The sequence below is a fragment of the Pseudopodoces humilis genome, chromosome 3 (assembly GCF_049639895.1).
Source record: "Pseudopodoces humilis isolate 2021_Gansu_Grassland_sample_001 chromosome 3, ASM4963989v1, whole genome shotgun sequence".
Lineage (NCBI taxonomy): Eukaryota > Metazoa > Chordata > Aves > Passeriformes > Paridae > Pseudopodoces > Pseudopodoces humilis.
In genome coordinates, this window is record NC_142202.1 from 39,410,320 (window position 1) to 39,423,958 (window position 13,639).

Sequence of the window (13,639 nt, forward strand, 5' to 3'; positions counted from 1 at the left end):
GCTTGGATGTCACAAACATAAGCACAGCAGGGATGCATTGGAATAAAAGAGCATGTCCACAGCATCAGTGGAATATTAAGACACCCTAGTTACAAATCAAGGAGGTTGTTGACATGTTGCCGTATCAGTTCCTCTTGCCTAGGCGGGGGAGAAGTCAGAATTGCAACAAGCTGTGGAGCATCACAGCAGTGACAGTCTCCAGATTCTGAGTATCCTTCACCTACAGCTCCACAGCTACTACCCTGCACTACAGAACAGGTATCTCTGCTCAGCTGGTGCAAAAAGGCACAGACCTCAAAAACTAACAAAACTAAAAAGATTAGGCTCCATTTTTTTCCTTATAATTCTGGCAGTAAGACAACACCTCTTTAGCATACACATACTGATACGTATCCTCCTTACATGTATCTTTTTATATACACTATCTCTGCTAATGGAAAAGAAGCATGTTAGCCATATTTTCACCTATTTAATAACCTTGGGTGAAGTGCAAATAACATGCCTCTCTACACCATCTTTTAAAAGCAGGAACAAATAACATAATTAAAAGAGTAAATAATGGAATAACTATAATCTAATGTAGAAATATGTACTTTGGTATTCTTTATCAATAAAAACCTAAGTACAGACTTGCCCCCTAAATAAGCCACACATTAACACCTCTCAAAAACTCACTTTGTCTCTTACAAGGACCGTAGTCAACTTTAAAGCCCATCATGCTAATACCTTAGAACCCAAAAATGAAGCACCAGAAATATCTTTTTGTGCAGAACTGTTATTATTTATGTGTCAATGATGCAGCCTAGTTTAGTTCAAACATTACAGCAATGTCACACTAATGTTATATTAAGCAACTGATTTCAATTTTCTTTTTTTCTTTTTTTCTTTTTTTCTTTTTTTTTTTTTTAAACAGGTCAATTATGAAATATCAGATTCCTGGAAATGCAGCAAGTCAATTGCACTTAAATGATAACTTCTGAGCATAATCAGTGTCATATCCTGTACTGAATGTACTACTTTCCATTTAATATTTAAAACCGTATTTATTAATTATTTAACAACATTTGTATTAACAACAGCAAAGCACCTTAAGTTCCCACTATACATAGCTTTACATGCTTTTGGCAAATATTGCTGGAAAAAAAAATAGTGTATGAAGCTGTTAATGTTTCCAGATTCAGCAGTAATTAAGCACATGGTCATGCACTGTGATGAACATCAGGGCCATGGGAAGTGATGAATCTCTTAAGTGATATAGGCAGCTTTCCATGTAGAAATTCTGTGCTAGTACAGTTTGTCCTTTCTTTTTATTATAAGAGGCAATTAAAAAGATTAGGAAAGACATCTATGAAATTCAGTATCAACAGTGTAAAAGATGCACATCTGGCTCATAATCAATGTGCTCAGCCTCTTATTGTTGTGGCAGTGAAGCTTCAAATAATATAATTAAGGTTGGAATTTATAAATATTTTTCTGAGAAATATGTTGGGAGATGAGGATCTATGCAGCAGCAGAGTCTAAAGCTTTCCTAATATTATGGCTCTGGCTATAATCATCTACTGCTTTTGCTTGAATTATATAAAAGAGGACAATGGAAGAAGTCTCATGAGTTCTGTGAGTATTACATCTGGGCATCTGGAAAAGAAAAGATCTCCTTCTGGCAGATAACTCTGCCATGATCTGGATAGGAAAAATTTAAAACTCAAGTGTTTGTGTATTACAAATAAAGTTTGAAAATTCTGTGTGCAACAATACAAGGCCTGGATGTGTTTTGAGCATGTAATTTATGGGTAGATAATAGTCAGTGCAAAAAGTTGCAGTGAATACCCAAAAATCAGCATAAGCAGCATTCCTTCCCAGAGCTACCTTTGCAGGTTTTCTCCAGTACACCAGGAAAGGGAAAAAAAAACAAGTTGAAGCAAAAAATGTCTTATAATCTCAGTTAGATCACCACCACTATCAACCTGTCATGAGCAAATTTCAATCTAACATTTACCGTGATAGATACAAGATCTAACACACTGAGGACTCAACTCATTATATTTTGGGATATATATTTATACCTTAAACACTGCAATATTTAGTGATTTACTCCCTTTTTAATAATTTAAAAGAAAAACAACCCAAACCATCTACAGTAATTAATTCTGAATCACAGTCACAGATAAATTTTGGTTCATTTAAGTCCAAATCAGACATTTCAGTTCATGCTAATGAAATTCAGATAAACTACCCTGGCTGTAGGCCCACTGACTTCTGGCTGAAGAGTACACACAGCTGGATGTCTGTAAATCAGGCAGGACACAATTTCTGCATATAGGTTAATGACTGTTCTGCGTCACCAATGTTTAAGAGTACAGACACTAAGCCAGAGACCTCAAAACAGCCTTTTGCCTGCCTGGCAACTTCCTCATAAACACAAAGCTTATTTTTCTAGCTGTATCACATGATATGATGTGAGCATTTGTAAAGTAGACTAGACTGTAGCAAAAGGGATAGAGGGAAAATGATACCCCTACTGATGTGAAGTGACTTAGGCTACAGTCACTTTAAGTCACCACAGATCTGTGATGACACCAAAAGAATCAGTTCCACCCTCTCCCCCACATTTCTCACCACCACCATAACTCAGGCAGTAGAATTTGTACATTCATAACATGAACTGAGTAAACCATCTAGTAAATTTCTTTCCTGAAAATACTACTTTCTGAAAGATTAGGATATGTTGTTACCAGAAATATTTTATATGACTGTAGACTTTATCTTTCTACAAGAAAATCACAGACAAGGCTCAACAGCATCCATTTCATTCTCAAATGAATCTTTTTTACTTGGCAAGTGTAGTTTTAAATCTGGTTCTTATTTTTATCTAAAATTCAGCACTAAAGAGGCCCCATCCACGTGACTGCCTTCAGTGTAATAATTACAGCCACCTTAAAGATCACTGTCAGCAAAACAGAAATAGCAGGGAAGGCAGAAATACCTGTAGGATGATAACAGATATGAGGCTAAATCCTAATAGTAGCATAACTATTGCTTGACACTTTTAATTCAAGTTTGAGGAAAATTAGCCATAATATAGAATTTTTAAAGTGTATGAAAAAAACAGACAAATCCCACTGTAATACCTGTTGATATTAAAACTTTGCTAGGATCATGGTCAGCAATCACTTTGCTGTAGAGTTGCACCAAAAAGTTTCATGAGGACATCCACAAAAAAATTTATCTTTCATTTATAGCCTTCCCCAAAAAAATTGGAAACTTTGAGCAACTAGTAATAAATTTCACTTAACAAAATATGATTCTTGAAGCTAAAATTTCTCCAAAGCATTTCTTTGGTTTTAGCATAAAGATGTTTGACTCAGACTACAAACTGTTTCAAACACATGACTTCTTATAGTGATTTCAAGCACCTTAGACAAAATTATTATTTTCAAATGATCATAAAAACAAAAAGTATTAATTTCTGGTAATGCAAAAGTATTTTTTATCATCTGTTTACAAAAAGCATTGTCACATCCTATTCCCTTGACTCATAACACTGTTTTTTTCTGATTGCTGTTGTGTATAATAACAATAGGCTTCCTGCAGTGCTGTAGTTTGGAAACTACAAAGAAAGTAGTAAACAGTCTATTGCTATATACTTCTATTCTGCTGCTAGGCAATCTCTTTAAACCAACAAAAATTTATTGCCACCTTAGAATGATATGTAGTCAATATGACCAAAAATCTGGCCTAATATAGCTTTTTCCATCCCTTGTCCATCATAATTTTATTTTTATATATTTCTGCAGAAAACATTATCTTCTAGAAAGCAACAATAGGCTCTCTATTTAAAATAAGAATTATCATTAGAACTTAAACCCCTAAACACTTTAGAAGTCAGCCACAAAGCAAAACAAGTGTTTCTTCCCTAACCTTGGTAATTTTCTCCCTTGCATTTTACCTGGTACGTTATAAAGCATCATTAGATGAATCTTATATTTGCAGACAATCCCACAAAATTTAAGATCATTACAAAATTTATGATCATTGCCAACACAGACTGGCTCAAAAGAAAGTTTTCTGATTCTATTTAGCAAAGTATTTTACCTGAAGCAACCTAACAGAAATACCTCCAAAATTTAACACACTGGGTTATAATATCTATGTCAACATTCTTATCTAAAATCGACTTATTACATGCTGCAAGTATGAACTTTTCAGATGGTATATCCAGTAATTTACTGAGGCATACTGGATAATTTTAATTCAAAACTTATCAATTTTACCAAAACTTTCCAATTTTACAAAGTCATGTTCTCAAAACAGATACTACAGATTGATGGATAGTATTTGCAGTTCAAAATGGATAAACTAAACTTCCAATATTAATACCAGTATATTTCAAAATAAAAATACCAAAAGGATCAAAATATTTCAAAAATTGTTAGCCTATTTTGTCTTTGAAAAAATGGTAGCGCCCAAACACAAAAAATTATAACAGCCAAGTTATACTAAAACCAGGTTTCTTTTTTAAATCTGAAAATAACTGAGCTGTTCATAGCTAAATATTAATCACAAATGAAAGGAACTTACCTTCTTGCCTGTTATTTTTCCTTTTTAGCCATTTTTCCACAGTTTCTGCACTTACACTTTCTGACACAAACTCATCCAGTACCTGGGGGTGAAGAGAAAGATACGCCTTCACTTTTTCATCTGTTAAGCCTGAAAGAGAGAACATTAATTGATTACATTATTGGTATGCACTCCTTCATATGAAAAAATACCTGGAGACCAGCAAGAATCAATATCCCTTTGTTTAACACTGATTGAATATATGACTATTAAAATAGAGCTGAGAGAGCAATATCCTGTCAAAAAAATGAGCTATAATATAGCAAATGGTAGAAGCAAAGCGTAACCATACAAGATACTGTGCACAAAAAGTCCCCTAAAGGGGTACATATAAATTAGCCAGGAGAAATAGCCAGGTAGGAATTCATGACCATAATTGTGACTATAAAATTATTTCCAAGCTATTCAAGATAATATATCGATGAAGAAATTGGTTAAAAGGAGACAGAAGAAAGTGAACTGGGATGTCTCACAGAGCACCAAATTCAGTATTCTCACTGCAAATGGCAGCAAAATCAACACAAGCTATTATGGAACATCAAAATCATATGCAATTTTCAAATACTAGAATTACTTAAAGTACTTTAGATGTATTAACTGTTTTCACAGGCATGCTTCTATTGCTTTAGTAACTTAGTTATCAAAATTAAAATAATTTCAGATGAAAGGTATTTATAATATCTGCAACAAAAAGAAAACTCCAGTAAACATTTTAGAAAAAGAAGAAATATTCAGAATCTCAGATCCCTGACATTCATAAATAGACTTTCAAATTCACAAAATTATAATCTCATTATACACTTCACAAATCCCCTAAACAAAATGACTGGCCATAAGGAGGTGAACCCAGCAGTGCTGAGTCTGTCCAAAGGGGGAAGCAATAAAAAGCACCTGTCCTGAGGGACTTGGCTCCAGGCTACCACAGAGGGAACAGGCACCCCAGTGCAAAAGCCTTAATATACCAGGGATACCAGGGGAAGAGGAGTAACACCCACTGTAATGACTAAATATGCCATCTTCTCTTGTTTTTTGTATTCTTGTGTTTTCGTATTTAAATATAACCGCAAATTCTCCACAGAAAGCAGTCAGGGTTCAGCAGAAAAGAAACTCTCCTCTGAACAACACTGACCTCTCTCAGAGAGTATTCATATACAAAATGAGATCAATTCTCCAATTTTGTGATTTGCACAGTGTCAGAATGTGATGAACAGAGGCATAATGCAATTTCAATGCTAGCCAGCGATGGTAATAGTTAAGTTCTGTTACAAGTGTTTACTGTGAAAGTCTTTAGGAAGCAATACCAGAAGACAAACCAACAGCTCTCATCTGCAGAGCATCAACCACCTCCACCACTTTCCTCACACCAACTGCACCACATCACTCACCCACATCAACCCTCAGCAGCTCAAAACTGGTTTAAACTAGCCTTGCTTTTAATCCAGAGGTGGCAGTTCCTGTTGGGTATCATAGCCTCTAAGAACAATATTGCCACTTATCCCCAAATATTAATCACTTGAATAAGACCTAATTGAGCATCCTGATTTTCATTAGTAAAGAAGAAAAGGTTTATCCTAAATCAGTAAAACAAGTAGATATTCAACTAGTGGGGCGAAAACAAGCAAAACCCCACTGCTTCGATTGTTTAACCTCAGGTGATAGCTTGTAGAGTTAGATCATAATGCAGCTATAAAGAAGAACAAGTGTGAAATGAACAAGATTATTTTAAAGCAAATTCAGGGATTGCCCCGTGTTCTGAAAAAATCAAACCCACTAATATAATTCTACAACTTGTTCAAATGAGAAAAATGTAGTACCTTGAACAAGTATTTTTAATTTCATAGTGATAAAATCTGAAAAGGAAGCATGTTTTAAGAATCATTCAAAAGAGTACCACATTTTTAAGATTTAGCCCTCAGAATGTCATCAAAATTTATCTGCCCTTTAAGTCCTACATGAAAAATAATCAAAACAACCTTGTCATAAAATGTCTGCTACTTCCAAGCTGTCTTTAGATGGCAAAGAAACACTTTTTGGCTTCTAGCAAAAAACTAGGACCTGAAAAATTAATTGTAATTAATTGTAAAATTAGCAAGTGGAATTCTGAAAGGATTGATTTGTTTTTTCAGTGAAAATAACCTTTCATTCTTGATTCAAATCTTTATATGTTGTGAGGTTTGTAAAATACATATCAAAATTCAATAAGATGTCAATTTGAAATAAGACTTCAGTCTACAGGTCACAAGTTTGATATATAGATATCATGCAACTTCAGCAACCTAAAGGTAAAAATTCTGCTTTAACCTTATACAGCAAAGTGATTCATGGAGCTGGTATAAGAAATCCTAAACAGTGTTTAAATTACCCTTCTTTATTTCACTAAAGTTATCTGCACTGATGTTCTTTCTCAATGTGGGATTTGTAGATAGGAGCAAGAACAGGACTTACAACTATGTTTGCACAGTTAAAAAGGAATAACTTAAACCTATTTTCTACATAGATTAAGGCAAACTTATCAGTCAGCTCCCAACTGTTAGCCTGCTGCATCAAAAAACACACCCTGCAAGCATACACACAAACTCCACAACCAAAACTAACAATAACATGTAATTTCCCATAATGTAGAAATACAAACCTTTTCCAAGACTTTTTTATGGTTTGTGTTTTATGTACATTAAGGCTAAAAAGTGTTGTAAAGATACCTGAATGTAAGAGCATTTTACAGCTGTGCAGAAGCAATTATTTTATGGCACATGTAAAGGCTTTTTATTTATTTATTGAAAGATGTACATTAGCATAAAATCATGGCATAACAACATGCACACACTTGACCTCTTGAACATTCACATAGTCCTGAAAACTTCTACTGCATGTATTTTGGTTAATTATTGACCTCTCTATTGAAGCATTGTAATCTCTTAATTCTGAAAAATGGAAAAAAAAACCCTATTTGAATATTTAGAGGCAATGATTACTAACATTTAAATAAACAGGACAATTACACACCTACACTCAGGAAACAAAAGTTTATCATGCCAATCAGGTGCCATTTACAGACCTACCAACAAACTTAACTCAAGCCTGTGCTGGTTATTAACTTTTCTGTTCTAACGTATTGGTCTCAAGTATTCGGGGCAGCAAATTTTCTACATTCATTCACATTAGAAATATTTCTTCTCTACTACTTCTCCCCTCACTACTACTTCTCATGCCAGAAATGCCAGGACTTCTCTCATTCATGTTCATCATTTCTTATCTGAAGCATCAAGTGTATTGTATACACCAACAGTGCCTAGCAAAGGAAAAGGCAGCAGTGCACACATTCTTAGCTGTGTTGGTCTATACACTTCTTCCCAAGCAGCCCAAACAAAAGCTCCCCTTGCTTCATTTAATGCACCCCCAGGAAGCATCACCTCTTGTATCTGGAACCTGCCTGTCCTCTGACAGAGCTGTGACTGCTACCAAGAGAGACCATCACTCCAGAGGGCTGAACTCTGGCCAACAGCCAGCATTCAGCAGGGCAGAAAACACAGAAAGACTGGAATAACTCCTCTGGGAATTAAAGGAGGAATCTGGCATTTGATTTGGATGTCCATTCATTCCATTTATGCAGTGGAGTTTGCCCTCCATACATATATCCTGTGTAATTAAAAACACACACCCACCAAACCACCTTTCCTTCTTGTATTATTTTAAAATTATCAAATCACATTTCAGTGCTGCTATCTGATATAACTCACTGTTGTCATGTTTTATGCACACATTAACTATTTGTTCTGAGTTTGTGATTAAATAATGAAGGACACACATATATCAGATAAGCTCTTCCTTTTTTCATTGCCCTCTGAACAAACCATAGGCAAAGAAACATCTCCAGCTGCCCACCACTTGTAGCAGCCCAGCAGCTCCTCACTTCCTGACCAGCACACACAGTTAGGTTGTGTAGATCTCAGTTTGAAATGTTCTCTTTGGCCATACCATCTGCTTTTAAAAGTTTCTTCATATGTATGGAAATTATTAATCAACTTGAGTTTGGTTTCATATTTTTAATTTCTAGGACACTCCTTTCTAAACAGTAAGTGGAAATACAACTTTACAATAAATAGTGGGGTTTATGCAAGTGGTTCACCTAATTGTGGGGGGTTTTATGTATCTCATTTATTTCAGGGTAGGACAATGTAAAATTGGCAAAGCTGAATGCAAAGCAGAGTGCAGAAGACAGCCTTTCCTCCTGACATCACCCAAGAGGCAATTCCTTGATCAGCAAGAGGCCTTTTTACCACCAGAGGAAATGACCTTTCTAGCAGGAGGTTCATCCCAAGATGTAAGAGTGAGAAGGGTAAATAAAATGATAGAAAAGAAATTGTATTAACTTGTAGGATTTCTAGAAACTTATATATTAGTGCATTGTGTGAAAAAAACATAGCCCTGTTTTTCTACTTTGCATATGCCTGAGGCTCGAGCTGTGCATCTCATTTAGCATAACTCATGCCAACCCATTAACATTTTGGGGTTGTGTTTTGGGTTCAGTTTTTTAAGTGGTGATGTTCAAAGTTTTGGTTTTTTTTAAATAACTCCTTGGCTTTCATTTCAGCAGGTGTGAGTGATTTGGTGTCACTTTTGAGATTTTTTTCCCTACCCAAACTATGAGAAATAGTTTATTTTTTACTGGAATTAATAACAGAAATATATACAGTTGAAGCCAAAATTATGTGTGCATATTTTTTTCCTTTTTTATTTTACTAAACTAACAATAGAAAGTACAGATATTGCTACCAAGTGTCACAGTCTGGTGATTACAACTTAAACTAGAAAGCCGAAACCCCTTATTTGGTCTGGTTTGAAAAATAACTATCTTTTCAATGGTCCTATGACTAATACTTTAAAAACATGCTTCATTTCACAGAGGGTAAAGAATAAAGAAACTTTTATCTGAAGATAATTCAGCTGGTTCAGTAGGACTGTTTAAAGAGAACTACTGTTCACGTAGATTATGAACCAACACAGGAAACTGTATTTACTCTTCATTTATTTCAACAGGGTACCAAGACTAAATCATTTGGGTTTCAAAACTATAACTAAAATATTGACTGCTTTTTAGTACTTTTAAAAGCCAAACAACCCCAAAAAACCTCAGAACCACCACCTTTCAAAATACCTCTATTTCTGGGTCTCAAACGAAGCCAGTGAGAATATTGCAGGCTGCTTAATAGCGATTTCCTGACCTGCTCAAGCCTAGTTTCTCCTTTTGATCTACCAGCAAAGTTTTCAGGGCAACTCCTAAATTTAATTAAAGATAACATAAATTAGAACCTAAAACAGATCAATTGCTTTCACAGAGCAATCTCCCACTGTCCAGTGTAAGTACACCAACAGCTTCATTAGTCAACATCTCTAGCACTAAAAAAAATACTAATTACAATAAGAGAAAATTAGGAAACATTTGTTACAGTTGGGAGTACTATACTAGTAGATCACTTTACAGATACTGACACAAACATTTTTCAAGAAGCCTCAAGAGTATGAAGATAGTTTTCAAATAAAATGTGTATTGAATGGGCAGGAAGGAATAAAGTATAAGACAAAGTTTATAGACTAGAAAGATTCTTCTAATAAATGCAATAAATATTCACCCTGTTGATAACCACCATCTTCTTAATGTCTATACTGGGTTTTAGGAGAGACAGAAGCTGTAAACACTGTTGCACTCTTATATGCTGCTGTGTTCTTAAGGTGTCAGAAAAATTCTCTTTGGAAAACAACTGAATATCAACACTTTGAAATAAAAGCATAAACTACTATCTGTCTTAAGGAAGAAAATGGTTTTTGGGCAGAGGTGACAAATTATACCAAATTTAGCATCTTAAAACTCACTTTACAGTGAGTTTTACTTTAAATTATAATGGTACTACAATGAATCACTGTAGGCTTGTCTAGATCGGTAAACTGAATATGTCTAGGGTTGTTCACTGTCCTGAAACCAAGTCATTTTATAACTCCTTCATCCTTACTATTAAGCTTTCTTGATCTCCAGCAATGAAGCTGAGGGAAAACTGAAAGATTGATTGCCTGCTGGGAACCTTTCCTGACCTGACCCTACTCCGAGCAACATTTGAGATGTGCCCAGGACTAGCTGGCTTGGAAAACTCAATGCCAAGAACCATTCCAGATGAAAACCCAATTCTAGTACGTAAGAATGCTCCTTCACACTGTTTACTAACTCAGTTATAGCAGAGCTGGGTTTAAAAATAAAACAAGAAACAAAATCCTTCAAACATCAATTATCAGTAATTATTCCTTGCCATTGAGTCGGTCTTCAACAGCCTTCCTTAAAAAAAAAAAAAAAACCAACAAAAAATAAAGTAAAAAATCACTAGACAGTTGTATTTTTGCTTTCAGCTTTTTATGCTGCCTAAAATATTTAAAACATTTCTTAGATATTAGATAACCTGTTTAGTACTGAATGGATTAATGGCTCTGCTCTCTGACTCTTAATCCATGTCACACTGCTCTCTCCTCTGAGAATAGCTTCACTGAGCTCAGTATAAAGCAGAACTGACTGTGAATGAGCTGAAAGAATTGAAGCCTAGAGCTATGTTTAAAAATCTGCTCCATTTAGCAACATGAGTCACACACGTCATTAGCAATTCTTGCAATTTTTTCATTAGCGTTGTGATATTTGGTCTATTTTCTAAAACCACTAGCTTAATCAAACCTCATGATTAGGCAAGAATTTTAATTTTCACCTAAAGTTTCTGGTTCCCAGCCTGGTGGGGGGGACACGGGGAGTCCGGAAAGAATGGGTAAAAACTGATGAGCCAGACTAACACTTGCCAAGGGTCAGCATTTTATCCTAGAGCAGCTAATCTCTGAGAGACTGCAGTCACTGCTTCCCCCCAATCCCTTACACTTGACACACCTTTTGCCCATTTAGACAGGATCCAATGGTTTGAAAACACATTGTGAGGGTGTGCATTCGTCATTTTAAGAAATCAGGTGGATTTAGCGCATCAAGAAGGCTTTTACTAATAAACACAACAGGAAATAACTACAAATGCTGCCAATGGTGCATCTGTTAAAAAGAAGAAAGTAATAAAACCAAAAAAATACACAAATTAACTTGTTTGGTTTAATAAGCAATTCTTCCATGAAATTAGAAGGGCTGCAGAGTCACAGAAAATATAGGCAATATCTTAATTTCTCCAAGCAGCTAACAATATATTGTACCAAGCTTTGAGCCAAGGGGGAAAGAAAAAAAATCATGGTGATAAAGATAAGGCATCATCTGAAACTGAAAACAACCTTACCTCAAATAAAAGTGAAAATTGCCTAATTTGAAAATATTTTTTCTTATCTGAAGTAACAAAATTATGAGGAGAGAAGTTTCACACTTGTTCAAAATCAGCATTTGAAAATAAATATCTTACTTGTATGAAAAGACTTGAAATGTCTGAAAAACATCCAGAAGACCTAATTTGAACACAGCTTTGCCTGTGTACTCCTTTATCTAAAGCAGCCTTGTCCCATCTCCTACTCACACAAAGATCACCTCTTCGTATTTTTCTACAGAACTTTATAAGTGATATTTGTAGTTATTCTCAAAAGCATTCAAGGCATGTGTGTACATTGCTTCATTTGGATTAAGCATTAATCCCATTAAATCAATCCCTTCTTTGTTCAAAGCATCAGAATTCAAAACCACAGGCACAGTCAGTTTTGAAATATCCTTTTCAAGTCAGACTTTTTATCTTAATCCATTTAAGTACACAGGAATGCAATGTGACCAAGTGCCCAAACCCTCTGAAACCTGACATTACTGGTCTGGCAAAAAGTATAATCACTAACGAGAAACAATCAGAATGGTCAGACCTCTTTGATTTCTCTTTTCTTGAAAAATCAATTCACAAGCTTGTCTGTGAGCAGCTTTTGAGTGACTTTTTGAGTCACCCTTTTTGCCCCTCCTCCTCCAAGTCCCTCCTGCATTGCTAGAAAAAAACCCAATACGTGGCTTTGGCATATCACCAGTGAAAACCAATAATGCTGTACGTGAAAACACCTCACTGCTGATTTAGGTACTTTAAAAGAGCATATGTTTGTTTCACAGATAATAAATTTTGCTATTAATAATTTCAAATCTTCATTCAAAGGTGAATGTTTAATTATACGAGCCTCCAGTAACTCTGTAAACCTGCAGCTCTGTATACATGTAAATGACAGCAGTAGTCACGTGACATCTCAGCCAGGATGCCAGCAGCTCTGCTAAAGTTTTGGAGAGAGAAAATAAAGACCAGCTCAGCTGAACAGAACTGGAATCTGTTCATACAGAAAGGATATCAACAAACACCGCATCCTGTATCCTGTAATTCAAATTCCATATTCCTTATGAAAAAGCACTGGATGCACTTGAACATGCCAGATGCCAAGCAAGGCATGGACATAAGGCTTTTAGTTTCCACCACCTTTAATGGTGGTTTTTCTGATGTTATCAGCATCTTGCAAGCCTGAGCCCTAGACATCTGCAGACACTCAGCTGCTTATATCTCCCAAAATCTAACACTGCACAGTACTGGCAGCTCTTAGCCCTGCTTCAGTTTTAACTTAAAAAGCAAAATATCATATAAAACTCGATGAAATCAGTTTTCATTAGCTAGAGCTAAAAGGCCTATAATCCTTCTATAGGAATTATATGTATGCCTAATGGAATCAACGTATTTTCAATTTGAATATTCATTTTTCATGGGGTTTCAAAACACACTTCAACATGTCTGAATGGCATAATCCTGTATATATGCTGTTATGGTGTAATATCATCCATTAGTTGATGTATGGGGTTTTTTAAAACTCTGTCTTACTTTCCTGGTTTGAGAGCAGCTTTTCTCCAGTTCTCATTAGCACATTGGAGTAACTCCGAGGGGTCTGTAAAAAGCTTTATTCTCCTTCCAGGTGCATGACAGAACCAAATTTGGAAATTTAATTAACACTCTGCAAAAAGCTAACAAAAGGACCACAGACATGCTCTAGGATT

The 13,639-nt window shown here is 35.4% G+C and overlaps 1 protein-coding gene across 1 annotated transcript in view; it reads right to left on the reverse strand.

Moving 5' to 3' along the window:
• The window catches only part of PDE10A (phosphodiesterase 10A), a 171,821-nt gene that overhangs the window by 92,138 nt on the left and 66,044 nt on the right, over positions 1-13,639 (reverse strand). Inside the window, exon 2 of the mRNA XM_005526937.3 lies at positions 4,579-4,707. Coding sequence (XP_005526994.2) covers positions 4,579-4,707 — 129 coding nt within the window. The remainder of the gene's footprint in view (positions 1-4,578; positions 4,708-13,639) is intronic.